This window comes from Rissa tridactyla, chromosome 4 (genome assembly GCF_028500815.1).
Source record: "Rissa tridactyla isolate bRisTri1 chromosome 4, bRisTri1.patW.cur.20221130, whole genome shotgun sequence".
Taxonomy (NCBI): Eukaryota; Metazoa; Chordata; class Aves; order Charadriiformes; family Laridae; genus Rissa; species Rissa tridactyla.
Window position 1 is genome coordinate 76,862,266 of NC_071469.1, and position 22,818 is coordinate 76,885,083.

At 35.6% G+C, this 22,818-nt stretch overlaps 1 protein-coding gene across 6 annotated transcripts in view; it reads right to left on the reverse strand.

Moving 5' to 3' along the window:
- Nucleotides 1-22,818, reverse strand: part of FTO (FTO alpha-ketoglutarate dependent dioxygenase) — a 249,992-nt gene that overhangs the window by 193,337 nt on the left and 33,837 nt on the right. For 5 of the 6 annotated variants that reach the window (XM_054198314.1, XM_054198313.1, XM_054198311.1 and 2 more), the window contains exons 2-3: nucleotides 10,349-10,426; nucleotides 4,301-4,961 (exon numbers count right to left, since the gene is read on the reverse strand). In XM_054198314.1, coding sequence (XP_054054289.1) covers nucleotides 4,301-4,961; nucleotides 10,349-10,426 — 739 coding nt within the window. Of the gene's footprint in view, nucleotides 1-4,300; nucleotides 4,962-10,348; nucleotides 10,427-14,474; nucleotides 14,504-22,818 lie in introns of all 6 variants that reach the window. The other variant, XM_054198315.1, reaches the window with a different exon arrangement.

Here is a 22,818-nt window from a genome sequence, read left to right on the forward strand (position 1 = left end):
GCCAGTTGTTTAGTACTTCAGGAGATTTATACAGCAAGTAGGCCTAACAGCAGGATGGCAAACAAGATACTGTAAAGAATTCTAGAGAAAACTACTTATCTAACTGCAAACATAGTCTGTGGGGAATCCAGGCAAGAGAAAGATGGCCACTTCCAGTGACTAGATCATCTTCCATCTCCTTTAAGTTGGTAACTGAAACAAGTCTCTACATCAAAGAGCATCTTTAGAACCAACTAGTGCTCTGCTAAGCAATAAAAATTCCTACAAAACTTAAAGACCTGAGGGAAAACTGTTCATTAATAAAATTTCATGGATAAAATCCAATTTTTGAAAACGTCCTCATTCCACGAGTATTTGGATTGCAACTCACTTTTATAAATAGAGCAGGAAATAAAAATGGGTTATTAGCTTACTATAGTAAAATCCTGAACAAGTTTTTACCTTAATGGTCTCATGTGATAGGATATTTGTAAGCTAATGTGTTATTAAAAATCCTGAATTGCTCAAAATTTGGAATTCCTGTTCCATGGTAAATTCTGAAAAGTAAATTAATTCTGAATAGTGTTAGTGACAGTATAATTGAACACACATTCTGTTACGTATTCAGTTCTGCACATGCACCATGACTACCACTCATGCACTTTCATGCAGTACACACATTAAAAGAAAGCTTCCCAAATTTTTTTGAGGGCCGATTCTTATCGCTTGATAACTACTTTTAACCTACTGTAATGTAATGCATTTTATTTTAATGTAAATAAAAACAAATACTATTTAGATGAACATTAAACAAAACATCTATCTTATTCTGTTCTTAGAAACGTACTTCACTTGAAGTTGCTTTGAAACAGTTTGACACTGGAAACAAGAAAACAGCGATACTAATTAGAATATCAGCTTCTTCCAATACCTTTATGTTGACTCTCAAGTTTCTTTTCTGGCATATTAAAATCTGCTTCTACTCCAATTAATACTGATCAAAGTTTCAAGCATTAAATTTTCATTATGACATCAAATGCTGAACAAGCGAACAAGAAAATAAAGTTGTTTCAATTACAGTAGTTATCTGTTTTAATGCTATTTAATCAAATACGTGGATACCAAACGATATAAAAATACAAATTAAAGTAAAAAGAAAGCCATATAACCTGAGTTGCGCATCTCTAAGCAGTCTGACAAAGAGCTGCCATAACAGAGTAAGAGTGCTTGACTCCTAGGGCTCCTGCTGTTCAAAACCTGAAAACTGGGAGTTCTGCATTTGTGGCAGGATAGATTGGTACCAGCCATGAAGCTCCAGAAGCCCATGCTTCCCCATGCTAAGGGGCTGCCACAGTTCCTCGGTGTTTGGAGTACCAGAGACACCAGTAGGAATTTGAAGAAGCGAGACTTGACAAAAAAAATGCACAAGACCTAACAGAAAAGAGAATCAAGCTAGTTCTAACAAAAATCAACACACTTAATTTACGTTTGAATTTCCCACATAATCAGTGTTTGCTCTGAGAAAATTACTAATGCATCTAATCAACATCATCTAAGGAAAAATTGTTCCATCAAAATATTTCTGATTACCTCTACTCTTTTTACTATGTAATCTATTACGATTCTGTGACAGTCTTTATACACTGCAGTGAGAATTCAATGCTAACTCAGTACTAAATGAATTTATGGAATAAGTACTAGTAAAAAATACTGGCATAAAATGCAAATATAATTATGGAAAATGGGAAAAGGAGTCAAGGTACGATTCTACAAAGATTTAACAACAATCTTAAAAAAAAACGTGGAGCTTCTTCATGCTTCACAGTTATGCAGAGCTTGGTAAGAGATATAGTAAATACTGACAGTCTTTGTGAACTGCAGAAATGACCAACACATTGAAGTGATATGGAACTGGAAAGAATATTATAGGCACTGATAAGTGTATAACCACCACCATTTGAAAGCTATAAACAGGAAATCAGAAGAGCAAAAAAGACTATTTATTTCTAGAAAACCAAGTAGTCTAATTACTCCTCTCGTATACACTGGGAAGAAAACTTCAGCACACACGAGTATTTAATTACAATGCCATATTCATAAACTATAAACAGGTTCCATTTCCTTCAATTTTTGAATAAGTAGGCCAACTAAAAATACAGCTTCACTTCAGGGTCATACAATGACAACCAGAACCTGAATACAGGCAGATGCGAATGAACTGTTTTCACATAAAGGTATACAACAGGACATTTCCTTATGATGCTCAGGAGCCACGCTAGACGCCTCAAATTCTCTCTAAAGTTCATTAAACCAACTTGAGCCATGGTCAAGAGCGATCAAATGGAATTCAACCTTGTTCAAGTTCAGATCTGACTTCATAAATCATTTTCTGCCCAGAAAGTGTCTTTTACACTGTCTCCAGCTACACTGAGGTTTTAGTATCACTGTCTCCTGCCAAGAGATTTTTTTCCCTCCCTCAATATATAACCAAACTTCAATTTGATCAAAAACTTTTGGAATCATTGCAAAAATAGAAGAATTTGAAGTAGTAACTTTTTAATTATTTTGTAAATGTAAGTGATAGTACAATTAATTTATTCACTGGAAAGCTCCTAGGTTTAAATTTTCATGTCTATTTTTAAGTCCTTTAGAAAAAATATAAACTTTTAAGTATAAGTGTATTTGAAAAATCCTTGTATGTGACAAAAACATTAATTATATAGAGATACCAAAATAATTTTTGGTCTAAATATATCAAATATTTCTATCCTCATCGATCAAATCTTGCATAGAATTTGCAGTGGTTTTAAAACAGCATAATTTTTACCTAACTTGCTGAACTTGAAGAAACAAAACCAAGTGACAAGTTATAAATAAACATAGCAGCTTTCTTTTTTGTTAATTTATAGCTCTCTGAACTTAAAGGGACTCATTTTTTTGCCCTCCATCAGCAAGTTTTATGTTAAAGTAAAAAGTTTTTAAGCATATTACAATAAATCTTCACACACACCATTATAACTGCAAGTTCATGCTTACGTTTCTTTAAATATTTTTTCAATAACATTTTAAGTTATCTACAATACTACTGAAAAGACACATTTATTGGACATAAAATATCAACATCATTGGCAAATAAGACAGGAAAAAGTTCATGGACGAAATGACATTTCTGCTGGTCATGGAATCTATTCTATTCAGTTTGATAAGCCAGCTGATGTTTTATGTCCAGGAAAATGTAAATACGATAATTTTCACTGAACATTAAATAACAAAGCGTCCCATAGTTTCAAAACTAATAACAAAACTAAGAAAAGAATGCACATTTAAGTATAAGCTATAATTTTTACATCACGGTCTTTAGCCAAAACCTACCGAAGTCAACGTGAATTCTTCCCACGTTTTGAAGCAAACATCAAAGGATTTTTGGAAGGACCAAAAATCAGTTCTGAATTAAGAAACATAAGGGAGCATTTGAAAATTCAAATCAAGTGTCTAAATTCTAATCTTATGTTTGCAAAACTGGAAGCCATTAAAAAAAATCCAAGGCTTTGTTCAAAAATTGTTAGGAAAAAATAAACAAAAGCCTTCATGTCTGTTTATAAATAAAGATGGGAAAGGTACTTTAAACTAAAAATGAAATTATTTAATGACTCTTCAACAACACATTTTTCCCCCTAATACTGCACTAAATAACTAAGAGTTTGCAAAGCCTGTCAGACAACAGGTCTTTTAATGGAAAACTTCCACCCTTCCCAAGTACAGAGATGTTGGCAAGTCCTCTGCAAAACACCACTACAGCATACCTAGACGAAATATATATACACACTTCCAAGTAAATACAGTAGTACTTTTATACAAAACCAACCTAAAACGATCTTCCCAAAGAAAGAAGAGTAGTAATATCAGCATAAAGCAGAAGCAAGTCTGTATATGATAAATTACACGATAAAGACAGTGATCTCTACTACAGTGAGACATGTTACAGGACAGAAAATATGGACACGCATTAACCTGAAATAGGTATTCGGCAGATTTTGATTTCCTGGCTCTTAGTCAGGAAGTTAATTGTACCAATTTTTAAATCTACTTACAGAATGACTGATGAGCCAGCTGCAGTAAACACAGGTATATTTTGTACAGGTTTTAGTAGATATAAAGATAGGGCTTAAACACAACAAGTACCACAATGTATTCAGAAACACATGACAAATCTAGACTAGCATGCAGGTGTGCTTATGTACGTACCACAAGGAAACATAAAAGAGCTTCAGGGATTTAAGATATTTATATCACTAGTCAACTCCTGCCTCCCATCACTCACCTTCACAGCTGTAACTGTACACAGCAACCGTTGACCTTTCAACCAGATTCTCGTCATGGTGCCAGCTCACTGCCATGCTCCCCATTCCAAAATAAGGTTCTTGTTTCAAGTACAGCATTTGTAGTGGATCCATATAATTTAATAAAGTCAAGTTATAAGATGTTCTGTTCTTTAGACTTATGTAGTCATCCTCTGGTACACAACAACTGCTTTGATCTTTTGAAACGGACCCTTTCTCCGTAAGAGAAGTAGCAAAATTTTGCTCCCTATCTATTACAGTAGTATCTTTAGTTTCTTTGGTCTCAAACGAATTTTGTCCTTGCAATGCCTTGACTGCTTCAATATGCAAGTAGTCATTAAGTCTGATTAATGCTTTACAAGCATCCTGTATTTGAGGACTGCAATAATTTATATCATAACCTTCAGTAGGCCAAGGAACTGTAAATAATCTTGTGTTCAAGTACTTGTAAGTGCATCCTGGGTTTCCAATTAATATACGAGACACTGGGGTAACAAAATCTTTTCCTTTGATCCTTACAAGATCTTGAAAGAAACAATCATGTTTTCGCAAGGTCAGAAAGCCTTCTTGTACCATTTGATGTAGCTCTTCAGGTACAGTATCAGATTTTCCAAAAATCAGCTTGGAATATTTGGTCTTCCACTAAAGGAAAAAAACCAAACAAAAACAGCAAAAGAATTATTCTTTTTACATGAACAAAAGTATTCCATATGTTCAAGAACAGACAAGGCTGTGTTGATAAGCTACCAAGCATGAGTCTAGAATACGGTGAAGAAATAGATGCCAGTATTTGTTAGTTTATTTTCATATTTCAATATATTGCACCAACTGTGGATATGTAGCAGTGGCCTGTAGCCAGAGACTATAACCGGGTCAAATCTCTAAATAAATAGATCTGAGGATTCTGGCAGAAATCAATAGAACATACAAACTTTCCTGATAAATCTGTAGATAATGCTACCTTTAAGTATACAAACAATGGAATATCAAGCAGTAACAAACTGACTCCTCTTTTGGCAATGCCATGGCGTTGCAAAGACCATTCTGTCTCATTCTGATGTACAAAATTCTAGAGGGCTACATGACAAATTGAAATAGTTATATATAACAACAATTTTTAGGGTAAAAATAACAGAATGAAAATGTAAATTTTCAAAAAAGGCTAACATTCTGCTGCACTGTACCTTTATTTTCAAAATAGCCCTTGACGTGTTGGTCCTTTCTATTTTCATATTCCTCAATGCATGCCAATTAGCTCTCCAATTCTATATAAAAGTTCCCCTTTTAGATTAAGAAAAAATATGAATAAATATCCAAACCAATTTTCCCCCCCATCTCCCCACCCGTAATACCCTTTTACCCTTTTTCCTTGTATCATCTTCTGACCACACCAGCTCTGGTATCAGCTGGAGTTCAGAGTCCAGCTGTCTGTTGAGGCAACAACTTCCAGCAAGGTACGATGCTGCTAAACAGCAGTATCTTGCTTTGCGTCCAAAATACTGCTTCCCACTCCAGGAAGGCTTGGATAACTTCATTTTGTTATTCTGGTTTTCTAAGGAAATCAGTATCGTATAATCACACCTTTTATCAGCTGCCCATAAATCTGCTTTAACTACTGCCGAGACTGTTTGGCACGCTGGACAAAGGCTAGAGAATAAGTTCTTAAATAGACCAAGTTCCTATGTATTTCATTAAAATGAATAAATAAATAAAAGAAACGGATGCAAACTAGTGCCCTTAGTAAGTGAGCCTATCGGGTGTCAATTAGCATGTGTGAAGCTCCGAACGACTCACAACACTTATTTCCTTCATCCAGAAGTTCGTCACTAGCCTGGGGAAAAGGTAAATACTGATGGTGTTGTGGGGAAAAAAGTTAAGGTAAACTGAAGTCAGAAGGCATTAGGCAAGGGGGCAAGAGCACATGGATGCCCAAACCTGATCTATCAAAACTTTTACTAACATGATGATTTATGTTCAAAGTGCTTTTAAAAAACAAATAAAAGCCACCAGCACAAAAGCATCACACTGACCTACAATCCCATCTGTGGGCTCCTTCTGGCACAACTCAAAACCACTTTACTAGTACTAGCTACTTCCAAGTCAGATTTGAACCTGCTTTCCAGGAAATTAATTTTGAAATTCAGAAAAGGTGCCTTTAAAAATATAAACCAGGCAGTATGCACATTTTCTACTGCATGAAAACAGTTAGACTTTTGCATCATAACACGTTGTTATCCTACAACACTGAAAAGGTGGCTATACAGGATCATTTGTTTCTACTAAAAAGGGGAATATAAAAGGAAGTCTATTTTAAAGACAATGATTACACATAATAAATCTTAGTTTACCTATAAACCTTGCCACTATTTCTTGTGGAGTTTTACAGTGAAGCTAACTCCCTTTCTTCACACCTTCTTATGGCTTCCAAAAACTAGCTTCCTAGAGAGGGAAAAAACTCCGTAACAGTATCTACAGATAATAACAGTTTCTGGCAACAGTATTTACATGCTTAACTTTAAATACCAAAACTTGAAAATAGTCCCAGATATCTATCTGAAGGTCCCTCTACAATCCCCACCAGACCACTGGATTCCAGCTTTCATTAAAAGAACCGAATATAAATTTGATAAATGCAATTTGCCTGAGCTTGCCAAAAGCCTGAAACGATTCGTTTAGAGGCCCTGAAATGTCCCTTTGTTTCAATCAGTCCTGTCTACCTGTAGCCTTTGAATAATACAGTGAAAAAAACCTTATAAAGAATAACTACTGAAGTAAGTAATTGCAAATTTTAAGGATTTACAGCTATAGGCTACAGTCAGATGTGCGGGTATAGGTTGATGGGAATCATAAGTATTCTTTCACAAACATACTTAATCGTGACAGAACATATAAAGATTACTACTGCATGATTTGTTCCATTATGCAAATTATACGTATAAAAGAACAAGCTCTAACAGTTCTATAGCAGTATCACGGTATTTCTTTAAGTCTCTATATTGGACATACTCAGGTCAGATTAAACAATTACCACATTACATATGCTATTATGGCATATTTGAAGAGTCGTTCTTAGTACATATTTTTAAACCATTTAGTATATTGAATTTCTGACATGAATCACACACACGAAACTCCAAACAATTATTACAAACAGAAGGAAGGAAATAATAATACGATGTAAAGCAACTAAATGCCTGAAAACACGCCCTAGAAAGGGAGCGCACAGATTTTTACAAAGGTAACAACATTGTATTTCCCTCCTGAACTGCAGAAGTAATGTCTTCCACATTTGATTGCCAGCAAAGTCAGAGGTTGTGCTTTAAGATTACATGCTTAAGAACTATTTTATCATTAAGTTTTACGCAGTATGCTTAGGATCCTACCTTAAAAAAAAAACCCACACACATATCTCAGAAGAAATCAGGAAGTAGAAACATATTTCCAACACATCACATGAAAACAGTTTGGTCTTCTTTAAATCTCCCACCAGTCATTATGCTGAGTCCCACATAAGGAAAGCATTAAGGCATCAGAACACAGGGTGAATGCTGTTCACACTGGACACCTTGTTGTTTTGGGGGGATGGGGAAGGGGAATAATCATGTACTCTGTGTTGTACCTCTGACAGCAAGTATTTAAAGGTCAATTCACTGTTCACTCTGAAAGAAGCAGGTACGTTACTGGCAACTACAGGACATAAAAGAAAAGCACATTTGATGCTCAGCTCTTCATATGTGTGTATTTAAAATCACGTGTGTAATATTCGTGCTTTCCTTTCTAATGGTGGTACTCAACACAGAGAATCACCCTACAGGATGCCTCAAGTGATAGAATAAAGTTAGAAATCAGCAATAAAGACCCTTGATAAGGAAACTGCCACTTACATCATGAAATGTTAGTTTATACTTCAAGAGATTTGTGAATTGCCTTAACAGACTTTTTTGTTTTCATTAGTGGCTTTAAACACTACATTTTTTCAGCCAATGGTTTGGGGCCCATTTCTAAAATCCTTCATCAGGCAAGACACATTGAAAGAGGATGTTAGTGAAGCTTTGTTTGAGATGGAATTTCCTAGTTTTGTTCAGACTGTACATTTTCATACCTGACAGGATACTGTAGTTTTTTACTTGAATCCTACCTATCCTTTCCAACACATGCAAAGAACACTACTTTACAAGGGGTGTATCCTTAAAGAAGTAAGGCAGCTCTCTCCAGGAAAGGCAGACTATAAAACTAAACTGTATGTGATATTTTATTTTGCCAATTTGTTGTCTTCAAGCTCTCACCCTTCTTCTCCTCTCCATCTGTAGTACATTTAAGCATCACAGAACTTGTAACATCTACATCTGTGATTAAAGTAACATTTCACAACCACCATAAGAATTTAGAAGGTGCTTGTGATGCTTACGATTACACAAACACTATACAAAAAGTGTAATCCTATATGATGCAAAAAGAACGTATCTAAACTCTATTAAGGCCTGAACAGGTCTGATTTCACTCCTTATCTTGTTCCCATTGTCTTCTATATTTATGGGTTACTGATACTGAGCAAATGAGATGCCACTTGGGCAACCGCGGCTCCATCTTCTCTTTTCATAGCAGCTTCACGAGACTGTGGATTTACAAAGATGGAAAAAAGAAAGAGATGCTGGGCATAGCAGCTCTTGGCAGCCACAGATATAAAAGAAGAGAACAAACAGGAGGGAAGCCTCAAAAAGGGGAAGGAGCTTCTTCTTGAACATTAGTTTAAGACTGAAAAGAATGTGTTTGTGGTTGGGTTTTTTTGTAAAGAAAAAATAAATATCATTCTGTTAAGCTCTTCTACACTTCTCCTTGCCCTTATGCACAGAAGTGCTTTTACGGTTAACAGCAACTTACGTGTTGTCATGTTATTATCCTTACAGCTGTTAAGGATGCCAATCAGGAGCGTACTTTGCTATGTTCAGCACTGCAAGAATACAGAGAAAACCCTACCTTCCCTAAGCATCCTATAACCCAAATGAACGAGAAAGGTGAGGGAAGTATATAGCTTGCTCAGTATCACAATTGGAATCCCGTGGCAAACTGGAGTTTGACTTCATGCTTCTGAGTCGCAGTGCAGTACCTGACCTATAAATAAATCTTTCCTTTTCTATAGTGTGGTGTATGCTGAACTTTTCTTGGCCTTAGAATCCTGCAAAAGAGAAATTCATCCTTGCAAAGAAAGAGTCAGACCTATTTTTATGCTACCATATACATCTTTGAGCCATATGTCAATACAAGAAAGGTGACATGCCTGTAGTGTAAGCATGTTTGCTGTAGCTGTTCAAACTATGAGATTCTTTCTTATGTTTTTCATCTTATCGTGTTCCGATTTGATCTGATTGAACCTACAATTCTTGCCATATGTTTTGTAGCTGACCTAGAAAGATCCAAGATAGACACAGAATACTCTACTCATACTCTTCCATACATTCATTTGCTTTACTACTCATGTGGCTACTGGGCCTGCTTTTTACTTTTACTTTGTCTCATTTGAGGCATGCATTCCAGTTTCCACAGTTTGTTTTGCAAGCAAAGTCTTAAGGGTTACTTATTGTTTGAAAGTAGAATTAAGCCAAAAAATTTCAAAATTCTATGCTAATACTTTCCCTATTTTGCCAAACCTGAGCTATAAAGAATAGTTCTCTTCACAACTCAGGAAAAAAAATAAGCAAAAACCAAAAAACTTTAAAAGAACGGTGACGTGTACTTTATTTTAACAAAGCACAAGAAACTGTGATTCATTGTTACATGTGTTACCTAGTATTCAGGTACTGATACTCAGAGCAAAATCCTACAAATAAATGGAAGTTCACAAAGTCTTCATTTTGAGTATCTGAATTCTAGAGGTCTTATTTAGCATCACCTGAAAGCACGTTATCAGCCACCAGGATACCTTTTTCATGTCAGATTTCACAGTGTCTCTTTGAAGAAAGATTTATTTGTTGTTCAGTGCAAACTGCCATTTCAGTTTAAATCAAGTACAGTTAAAAGAAATACATTACCAACTGATGGAAATCAGCATCGGCTGGTGTCACATATGGAAGTCTATTCTCTCCAAGTTCTTCAAGAAGCTTTTTTTTCTGTTGTGGAGGGGCAAAATTGAAACAGAAAATTAGACTAAAAACCAAGATAAAAATAGACAAGTATAAAACTAGTTGTATTAAAAAGGCACAAACGTGCAATCATTTCCCTTACTACCTTCAATTCTGAAAAATGAAATAAGGATAGAGGGATGCAAAAAAATCAGTGGAGTTTTTCCACTTACAAAGCAGTAATTCAGGTTAGGCAGCTTCAGCACATGTATTTTTCCTTCTCAATTCTTTTTTAGATAATCATTCTTGATAAAAATCCATCTTTGTCTAATGTTCTTCAGAACTATGCCTACTTTGTTCCTCAATACTAATTTCTTGTTTCTTTATCATTTTACGTTCTACTTTGATTTCTGGACCCAATGGGTACAAAGCTCATATTCCATTAAATGGCTCAATAATATCATTTATTAAAACAATGAGCCTCAACATTAGGCATAATCTAAAATGGTTCATGAAATAGGTGTATGAATGAAAACGAAAACATCGCCTACTGCACACCAAAGCCTCTACAACCTGGCAATATTTAAAATGCCATACTCAAGACCTGCCATTCCAGCAGACAGCCACAAATCCGGTTTCAGGTTGGGAGCGCACTAAGAACCAGCTGACTGAAGAATAGGTTTTCTCTGTCTCCCTTGTTAACTCCTTTTTTACTTCTGTTTTAGACTGAGAGTATCTCCACTAATGCTCAGTCAACATGACCACTAAGAATTTGCTAAGATAAAAGCCTGATTTTCCCCAAACTGCATTTTCCAGGTTTTTATTAAGAAAACCAGAGTTTCTGTATGCATTATACAATTAATTGTGCAGCTAAAGATTTATCAAGTGCAAGAGAAGCTTGAAACATGCTTTCAGATTTTTGGAATCAAACAATCCCAATCCATGACAAGTGCATCCGCATTCATCTACCCACAGTCTTATTCAACACTAGCTCAACATAAGTACAGATTAACAACAGTGTAAAAATTGATATGGTGGAAGTATTGGCCTAGAAAATTAATACACTGCTTCCTTTATTTCATCCTTGTTTTAGCTTGCAAGGATGGTTTCTTTACAAACTTAGTACACTAATAAATATTTAGTAATAAAAAAAGCAACTCAAAGATCATAAAACTACTTCTGCCTTAATGCTTGAATATTTCAGGTAATAGGATTCAAATTCTCATTTTTATCGCAATATTTTCAATTACATAAGCACTATGACAAGAAATAATTGCAGCTGCAGCTCACTCAATACTTTTATGTTGTAAGAGCAAGACCAGATGGAAATAGGATACAGTTTTTAAAAGAATAAGGGCGTACTACAAAGGAAAACACAGAATAAGTTTAAAAAGGGTATCACAAGCACTTTCATAAAACCAAGTTATATGTAACAACTACATATTTCATCATGTAGATGTCACTGCAAATTGATTATTCCACAAACAAGAGAATTCATTGTTTAAAAAAGCATTTTTTTTTTTCCCTGAAAATTCCTCTTTTCATAATCTTTTTGGGTTGCATATACAGGTCAAAACAGACAATCCCTATTCTGGCAATCCTATTTAAAAAACGAGGGAAGAAATAGTACATGTAGTAACTAACTCCTGGCTTACAGCAAACACATAAACAAGGAACTATGAAGAGTGTTACTGTGTATTTTATTCTGTGACAGTGAATTTCATTTATTCAAATTTAAGCATCAAAGAAGATGACAGAGGCTTAAAATCATGAGGAAGTGTAGAAGAATTTAAGGTTAATAGCTAACAGATCAGTCAAACTAAAAAAGAGCAGGCAGCTCTCACTTACTCATCTCCACACTCACACTCTGCTGATCACTGACTCCTAACTAGACTGAGAAGAGCAGCACTGAAATTTATGAACTAGCAACGTCATTTCTCTAGGCCTCTAGTTTTCTTTGGGGACAGGTTGTTGGTATCTTGACATGAAGCCATTTGTGAAATGGAGCATAATGTAACTTCAGATTAAGTTCACAAAAAATGACATGCTAATTTGCTGCATATTCTAAAAGAGTAACATTTCTCTATTACAAAAAGTTTGCTACAATTTTATTACATGAAATCACTGAAAACATTAGATTGGCTTTGTTATCTGTAAGAGAAACCATATTAAACTGCAGAAAAAATATCATATATTTCAATATGGACACATATCTGTGGAAAGAAAAAAAGAGGTGGGAAGAAGAGAGATTCTGACAATTTCTTTGTCAAGTACCAGCCTCTTGGCAAAAAGCACACAACATTAAAATGCACTCTTGTGTATAGGTAGTACTAGTTCACATTTGATTGTCAGATCTGGCTAAGTGCCGCTCTTCAGCTTGATGTACAGACTAATACACACAGCTGGGTGGTATAACAGGCTGCTCATCTCTTATGCAAGAAGCTGTCACACAGATGTCAAAAACATCAAGCTACTCACAAATACCTCCAAAAAGTAAAAAAAGAGAAAAACTGAAGATCTGCCTATACCAGCTGGCTGATGTGTAAGTCTAAGCACTGCTACAAAAGCATTGCTTATAGGCTCTTCCAACATGTAAACCCCTAAATTAAAAAAAAACAAATTGGCTTTACTTGAAGGTATCAGGCATCTTAAAAAGCATTTTTCTAAATCTGTTTTTTACATTTTAAAAATTATTAAGAGTGTAACAGTCAATTCAGGTACTAGTAAGATGGTTTTTGCACTTTAAAAACCAATGTGATTTTTATGTATACATTAGCGATGCCAGTATGTGAAAGACAATCTTATGTGCGCCATCCCTATAATGTCATCATGTACTGTGCACTGCTCAAGAAACCTTGTTAAGTGTTGTACTTGGGCCTTCAGAAAGGAGAAGATATATGAAAATACCTTATTTTGTAGGCTGCTGTGAGTGTTAACGCATCTATTATATCTAACTCTGATAACTGGAATTAATACCAGAAGCACTAATGCCCAATTTTAGACTCTCCGATGAACTTCCAGCAGACTTTAACAATCTCTGCTCATTTATTAGTAATAAACAGGTTTATTAATGAGATGGTTGGTTGTAAAATTCAGCAAGTGGAATAGTAATAATTGGAATCTCTCAATCACTATACATACAGTTTTTATTTTTTCTGTGTTTCTTCATGGCGATAAAAGTAATGCGTTGTATGTTACTGAGCAGAGGTAATAGAAACACAGCTGACGCACATCAAAGTCACAGGCCAAAATGCAGTTACGTTACACACACATGGTTTGTTATTTTCAAATTAAATGGTGTAAGGGAAAGATGGGACTTAATGACATTTTCTGGCCAAGGAGCATGACAGTGTAAAAATTTTTGCAGCTGACATATTTCCCTGCAGGGTGTCAACACCATTCTCAAAAGCTTTCATTTCTTTCTTGATCGTAAGACAAAAGTTCAGTATCTAGGCTATAAAGGCTTTTGAAGACCTTAGTGTCTCAAACATAGAATTCCCACTTAGTTTCATCACACAAGTCAGAAGACAGTAGTCATTTTCCAATTTACAGATCATTGTCTTGGCTGAAACAATGTATTACAAAAATTAATTTTATCGAAATCATATTGAAATATTTTTGAAATTAGTTTTGACAACAAATTTAAGGCTGCAATGTCACAACAATTTCTAACACCTAAAAATACTGAGAACATTAAGAAGCAAAAGTTTGGGGGTTTCCCCCAGCACTTATCATAAAACGCACTGAAGAATGTATTGAAGAAATTGCATTTGTTCACGCAAGGAGACTTAAGTCAATGCAAGTAGTATTCACCTCTAAAAAGATAACCCTGTTTGTTGCCATGCATTTCTCCTGAATTCAGGGAAAATGTCAGCTTCACTACACTAAGTAATCTCTCTGGACCTGGAGCAGCATCCCATACAGGTGTAAAAAGTCAGTCACGAAAGTCCAAGACGTGGCCAGATACAAACAGTGCCTATGAAACATTTAAGGATGTTAGCTTTTAGTTAAACAACAAGAACTCACTCTAATGAGCAGTTAAAATATATACTTCATTCAAAATAGTACACTGCCAAAAACCATGACTGTTACTCACTATTCTGGACAAGCCCATCTCGTTATTCCCTGAAAAAAGATTTTTTTTCAGAAAAGAGGGTATTTTGAAACGTTTAACATGCACATTTCTGACCTCTGAGGCGATGCAAGCAACCTGTTTTTCAGCCACCGATTACTTACTTTCACTTACAATCAGCATTATGCAGAATGAAGCAAAAAATGAATCATGCTATGGAAAAGATACATAAAAGAAGACAATTCAAACAAAACCTGAATACCTCACTAGTGCATTTAACTTCCTTTTTAAACAATTCTTAGATATTTATTATTTACAAATACTTCATATACACATCACGCTAAGGAACAACCATTTTTAATATTCTGCAGATGGCTGGGAACTGGCTGGACTCTTCAATCCACCTTTCAGGCAAGCTGGTGGTTGCCTGATGCAGAGAAGACACCACAACAAGTAAAACAGTTCTACGTACTCGTATACACCCTTCCCTGCAAAATAACTGAATTTTCCGATTCACTACTTGACTTATGTTACAGTGACCTAAAGTCCCATCTAATGTTACCTTAATTTCATCAGGTCAATGATTTTAAAATTTTTTTTAATAAAGCAAAGACTGAAAACACACCTCATTTTTAACCCCAGCAATCTTACAGCAGAGAGGTAAAAGAAAGCTGAACATTTTATCTAGGCTGATCTTTAATTATCTCATGTTTAGATCTGACAAATCATCTTATTGGGACTAAAGGAGGCAACAATATACTGCTGGAGAAGAGAGTGCAAAAGGAAGGCCTACCAGCTTTGAAACAGCATCTCCACTCACAGCTTTCAAAAGCCCTTCTGCCTTAACTCCTTTTATTACAAGTTCTTAAAACATTGGCCCTTTTTTTGTCCTAAAAAGGAGGCTAACTGCCTGCTGCAGTTTTTACTATTTTGAAAATACTGACTCAGGACCAGAACCAGTAAGACACAGGCTCAACTGTTTTTGTTTTCAGTGTGTTCGCAGAAATTTCTGGGGCAGCTCCCAAAAAAAGGGCCTCTATTCAAAGCATAAGAAAGTATCATTTCCATCTACAATGCTGTTTTTCCCAATAGTCTTTTGTTTTCCAAAAGGTTATCAGGCTTAGCAAGGCACTCTGAAAATGCACATTGTCATGAAAGAAAGATCTGAATCACAGATTCAGATGCAAACCTTTGGTTTTCCAAAAATCACTCCTTTATATTACCTCTTTCCTCACATAAGAATGTGTATTATGGCCTGTGTTTCTCTTTCGTCATTTTTTTTTAATCAACTATAATAAAAAGTGGATTTCTTTCAAGTCATGCATGAAGAGGGCTAGTGCTCTGAAGTGAGAGTTCAATGGCTTTATAAAGGAGGAAGATTAAATACTTTATATAGTAAAAATTTTGTGACACAATACTAGGACCCCATCTAGAAGAAAGCCATCACTTTACAGGAACTTCCATAACCTTGCCTCCTAACTTTCTTTCACACGTTTTTAAAAATAAAATTTAAAAAAATTCACACAGAATTTGTGATTGTTTCTTAAGGCAGGAATGGGATTTTGAAGTTGACATTTGTTTAAACTAGAAGGCTTTCCAAGTGTTAGCTATTAAAACTTCATAGCAACCAAGATCATTCAAGTGGCTCACTAAAACCTGTTATGTCAGAAATGAACACAGAGTAATAAAAAATACATTCTAAATGCACTATTACAACTTTTATTTTGCCATTATCACAAATATTAGATTTCAGAAATTTTTTTCTTCAAATTATTTCTGTAAACTCCATTCATGAAAAGATCTTAAGGGACTGGCCAATTTTACAGCACCATTTACTCACATGAAAAAGTTATATTTCCAGGTTACCCTTCATTACACTCAAGTCTTACCAAAAGCCATGTGTCCGCTACATTCTTTCTATAATCCAGCATGTCAAAAATACTGGCATACATATGATCATACTGTACCACACTTCGCATACTACAGCTTCCCCCCCATCTCCCCAATACTATATGCCAGAATAATTTTCATATTAAGGAAAAAATCTTGCATTTTTATTATATAAAATTCATATTAAAGTTATCTATGACTCTCTAACAATATTTAATAGCTGATAAATCAATTACCTAACAATACTTCAATAAAGTATGCTGGTTATTTACTATAACCATTGTGCATCTTGCTCTCCCACTGAACAAATCAGTCCAGTTACAGAAGTAATAGGATGCAGTTCAAGTGATCTGGTCATTAAAAAAAAAATAAAAAAAATAAAAAACCCATCTACTGTAATGCAAAGACCTCGGGTCTAACACCTGCATTTGTAACTGAGCAGCTGTCTAAAAGACTGTTTGATATTCCTTCCTGCAAAGGTCCTGTTTGCCTTTGCTTACTAATTTCAACCTCTCTTACCCTTTCTCATAAATCAGCAGGCCCAGATTTGGTTCACATACACACGCAGGCAGTCATGCATATGCACAATATACTTAACTGAACTGAGAGTTAATTTATGCATCGAAGCAGCTTAGCAATGTGTGAGAAATGTCTCTGCTACCAGTATCCCCTCTCTCCCCACCTTGACACGTTAAGGGCCCCTTAATTGTTGTTTTAACCTACAGAAACATTGTTCCTTCGGCCAGTGGCTGTTAATGGAACAGAACTGGCAATTTTCTCACCCAGCTGAGTGTAGATTTGTCACACGTGGATTAGCACTTTAAGTAACCATAATAAAAATCTGAAATGATAAGTTGTTCACACACAGCCGCTTCTGGCTGACAAAATGCCCCCAAGCCTCCTTAGTATACCTCTCAATAAACTTCTACCATCACTGCAAGCATCTTGACACCATCATCCATTTCTTGTTCCCTCTATCACTTGTGCACCCTCTTCCAACAGGTACCAGATGGTAAATGGATCACTTCTCACCTGTGTCAGGTGAGAAGTAAGTACATTCAAACTTTGTTTGAAAATAGTGATTGAGTTGCAGTCAGATCTCCAGTTCTTCAGTTTCCTTCTTACACATATGGACACAAGCATACACGCACATAAGAAAACATTTAAAACAGTGAATACTTTTAGGTCAACATGTTTGTGAATCACAAGGAATAGAGACAGACACTGGGGCGTTTCTGCATGCCCTTCTTTGCACAGTTTCACTGAGAAATAGCCAATAGTTGCCTGAAACCAGATTTCTTAACCTAATAGTTCTTAACCCAGTAGTTCTTAATCAGGTCACCTTCAAAGACCCAGCAAATAGAAACCTTAGCGACTGTCATCAATAGTTGATTCTGCATGAAGTAGCAAAAATACCCCTATATGCTCAGTCACAAAAAACCAAGTGGGTTTATCAGTTGTGAAATACTAAGAACCAATCCTTTAACACAGAAAAGATTCAATAAAGATTTAAAAAAATAAAACAAAACCATAGATTATAACAAGGGTTAATGTTGAAACAAGGGTATGTTTGGCATTGCTGTCTGTAGACTTCTCACATTCTAATGACACTAAGAAGTTACTGATGTTGCCTAACTCCTCCTGAAGTCCATAACCAAGTGTAAGGCACAAGAGCTGTACAGCCTTAGGAGCTGCACACCACGGTTATGAATAAGAAATACACCGACACGGTGCTGCTTGTCCTTGAATGGCCCAAGGAAACTGAAAAAACCATTACGAACCACTACAACATTTTGGAAAGCATCATATATCTGCCATCAGGAATAGTAAATATTACACCCAAGTGAAGGTTGTAATCAGTGTAGCAAAGTATGAGCACACACGCTGACCAACAACCAGAGACTGAATCCAGGACTTCCAGAATGAAAACCAAGGGCTGACACAGCTTGAGATGCATATTCAGAACCTTTGCGACAGGCTTATAACTTCTGTAGATGTAGACAGACAAAGAATTTTCAAACACACGCACATAAGCAGGTCACGCTAATACAGTTTTCCAGAACCACCAGCAAGATCAAAGATGCAATTAATTTTCTTGCAGCTTTTCATCATTTCCAGAAAATACTGAGCCTTGCAGGATTTCTGGTCTACATCTATTTTGATAGGTAACGTATCCGATGTGTAATAAGGATATTTAAAAAAAAAACAAACACAATGGGGGGGCAGGGGGGGAGGTGATTTTAGGTGTTAAATCATCACCCAGAAGAAACAACCATCAGAAGTAAAGTGAAAATAAAACAGATACTTGAAAAAATATAGATATTTCCTAAAATACTTAAGCTTAGCATCAAGTGTGGTTTCCAGAGCCCCCTTGATAACACTCTTGAAGATAGTGTTAATGTAGAAAGAGCAGGTGCTAAGTGCAAATGCCTGTGCCATGCAATCGGCTACAAGGAAGATCAATACAGAGCTAGAGCATTAAATTTCACATACTGTAACTGTCATGCCCATTACATAGTATTTGAACATCTTCGTATGCCATTACAAAATTGTTGACTCTGGATATTTTTTTTAAACAGAATTAAATTATTTTCCAGAGATTTTATTAGCAGAATAAACACTATGAAAGTATAAAAGCACTTCCAAGTTTGGAACACTTGGTGAAATCTGAACACCTCTGCAGCCTTCCACGACATCATATTTGATTATTTAACTGTATTCTTCACTCCAGAATGAAAAGACAGGAAGATGGCTGAAAGCCTTACAGATTAAAGGAAATGTATTCCAGGAACGCTCTTCTTTTGTTAGTCACATTTCACCAGATACAGAGCTGATGGATTTTAAAGGAGGTATTTACAAGATAATTCTTGAGAGTATATGCCACAATTAACAACAATACTGCAGAGAGAACACAGAGAAGGAAGGGGTAGGCTAGGTCCCCTGAGGTTCAGCTGTAGAAGCAGCACCTTGCTTCCTGCCTCTGCGCTTCAATCTTTGTGATCGGTCCTTTTCAAGGACATGATAAACACAGATTTTCCTTCAAACATTTCTCACACTAGAGGAGCCTCTGAGCAGAAGCTTTGTGCAATTTCCTCTCCCCAAAACAATTTAAAGGCAACTCTCACTGATTTGTTATCATGGTTACAACAAATTTGCTGTCATATAAATTGTCAACGTATTTCCAAAACAGCACAACCATTGAGATGTTATTTTTGAAGCTACACAGGAGAACAATGTTGATACAGTTGCATCATTTTTTACAAATTATTTCCAAGGACATAAAAATTACAGATCACAGTATGTACATAAATTTAACATATGTATCAACATTTGTACAAGACTTCAGCGGCAAAAAGTGCAGTTTGTAACATTTTACACATTTATAAGAGTAACCTGTGTAATAAATGCACTGACCTTTTTTGTATTTATAACATAATAATTTCCCAATTTTGCATAAACTACACCATTGGTCAAATGATAACACTCACTTACAAAACCAATAAACTGCAGTAGTTGCCTCAACTGCATAATAAGAAAGCTATTAATGAACCACTGTTGAATTTTGGCATCTAAGTTCAAGAAGGATATTGCTATATCGGATCTGCTGAAAGGAGAGGGGTTTTTTTGTAACAAAAATTATTTAAAGAAAAAAGCTTATAGCGAACAATGTAAACAAAGTGAACGATTCAAACAATTTTGTTTAGTTTGAAGGTTTTGTTTTGTTCACAGCCTCTGGAATAAGCCACGTGGAGAAAAGAAAGCTAACATTTGACATTTTAGTTGGCAGACAACTAAAATGTTGATTAGAAAAATTTAGGGTCTGAAAGAAGGTTAGGCAAGTTCAGACCAGAAACAGGGAGCACAATTTAAAAGAAGGGATAATTAACCACTGCAGCAGATGAATTCTTCATCATGGGAATTCTTTTTCACATAAAGTTTGTATGTTTTTCTAAATGACACATTTTAGTTCAGCGGTTCCCAAACTGTTTAGACCAGCAGACTACAGTGAATCATCCATATTTCCTTAAGAAGTTCTGCACATACAGCCTAACCAAATAAACTGGAGGCAGCAGATGCATCTTATTCCTCAGTTTGGTTTTGATTCATCATTTTGCCAGTCACCAGCGGTCAGTGAATCAGGAGACCCTGGTCTACTTCTGTAAGAACATATTTTAGTGACCTCCTAAAGCTGGTGTTAGAAATTCTCTTCAGCCTCACAACTCATACAAACTTAAGACAAGAGTTTGTCAGGATCTGTATTTCATAGTACTTAAACATTTACAGTACTATCATACAGTTAAAGAACCACGGCTAAAGGACTATTCAATTTTCTTTCACCCACATTTTATTCTTAAACTGACTTTGCAAAATTCAAAGAATAAGCTTAGGGTATACTAAGAGGTAAAATACAAGAGAGCACTGATCTGCTATGAAAGAAATATATCTGTTAAGCCATTTCCTTTCTATCACACCAAGGCAAATTTCATAATACAAATCAACATTTTGCTTAAGAACACATTTGTTGAGCAAAGTTAAGAACTGTCGCTTTTTCAAATAATGCTGTTGTAATAAAGCAATCCTGACTCTTGCAAAGGCTAATACTTATTTTTCCAGTTTTCATTTTTATTACTTGCATACACAGACCTTATTTCTTGTTAACTTTTTCCCTCACTTGCAATGATCAGGTATAATTTTCCATAGCAGCACTACTCAACTAAAACGGTCACTAAACTAAAACGGACACGCGCAAAAAATATTTCTTAAGTCTTCTGCGTACATTTGTTCAGGGAACCTTTTGTCTGTCTTTTCTCCCCATATACTTTTAACTGGTCTAAGAGTCTAAATAGTCCTGCTGCTGTCACTGTCTGCACTTTGTGAATGTGAAATAGTACAGTAGTGACAAGCCTATTTAAAAATCATCTCTTCCCTTCTCCACACTATTCTCAAATACAGGCTGGACTTCTGAAGATGAAAGAGGTTGGCAGAGAGAGGACCATTCCAGATTTCAACATAACTCTACTTACTCCCTTCTGCTAAAAAAAAAATCCTAGACTTATACTATTGTATATTCCTATTGCCAAGTTTAATAAACAAACAATTCCTACAAAGAGTACTAACTCATTCTAGAATGGCTTGGATTTGTTGTCTAAACAAAGGAAGAGAGAGGCAGCCATACTGATCCGTAACAGAAACTAAGGCTGTACCAGGCTGATAGGAAAATACAGACATATTTAATCAACTGTGTGGTAACATTCAAAATTGAATCCATTAAATGACTCTATAAAGAAGCAGCACCAAGTAGTCTCTGACCATATTTTTAAGTAAATATTTGTATATGATATATAAGAACTTCATCAAAAAGCCCACAGGTAACTTAGTAGAAGGGAAGGAACAGGGATGGTGAGGAGACATAAAAACACTTTATAAAAAGATATACGCACACACACACACACAAAATAATCCTAATATGGAAGTATCACTTGACAAAGAGAAGGATTGTTCCAAACTACCATCAAATTAAAGATGCGTAGGCAAGTCTCTGTCCAAATGAAAATATTGCAGACACCTTATAATTCCATACTCTCTTGCTTCCTTAGAGCATATGTCAAAGACAAGAATAAATAAATTTAATTTCCTTCAGAACATCTACAAGGACTCAAGTCAACCATTTGATAATTTGATACAGTGGTTTTATATGTTGGGGTACTCTCAACGTGAAATTCAAAAATCTAGGCCACCTTTTTTGACACATAGCATGCATGTCTGTTAAAACCATCTGAGTGACAGCAGCTCAGATGCATTAATAAGGAAGGCTGAGGGCAAGGAACTGACATTAAGAGAAAGCTGCCACAGCCACCTTTGTTCTTATTTGCTGGCTTAACATGCTGTATTACTTCCCCTTCTACAATGGAATTGCTGCAGCGGTAACTAGAATTCAAAGGCTGGGTGAAAAAAGCATGAACAATGTAGGATAAGAAAAAATTACTCTAAGGGAAGATTTTAAAATGAAATAATATCACACAACTGCAAGAGCTTATGATCAACATTTAACACTACATGTACTTCAGTTCCCATCTAAACTAGAAGATTTAAGGTTTAAAGGTTTGATGGTCTCCATGCAGAGCTGAGCCTCCATATGACAAATGCTTCAAATCACTGTTATTTGAATTAATTCATTATATAGGAATTTCATTAGATTTTACTTAGGAGTTTAACTAAAAAAAAGCCTACCTTTACCTAATAATTTTGGGAACCCTTAACTCTACCTATACTTGCCACTGCATTTGGAAAGAAACATGACAAGGAACCCTACCACAGCACTTATTCAAGGACCTTTTCTTTTTATTTCCATCAGAATAATTTTCAACATACTCACTCATTTCCAGCTAGTAAAGTGCAAAAAAAAAAAAAAAGGCAAGAGATGTTGAACTCAGGCTTCCCATCTCTATTTTCATACTAAGCAGAGTAACCGCTTGAA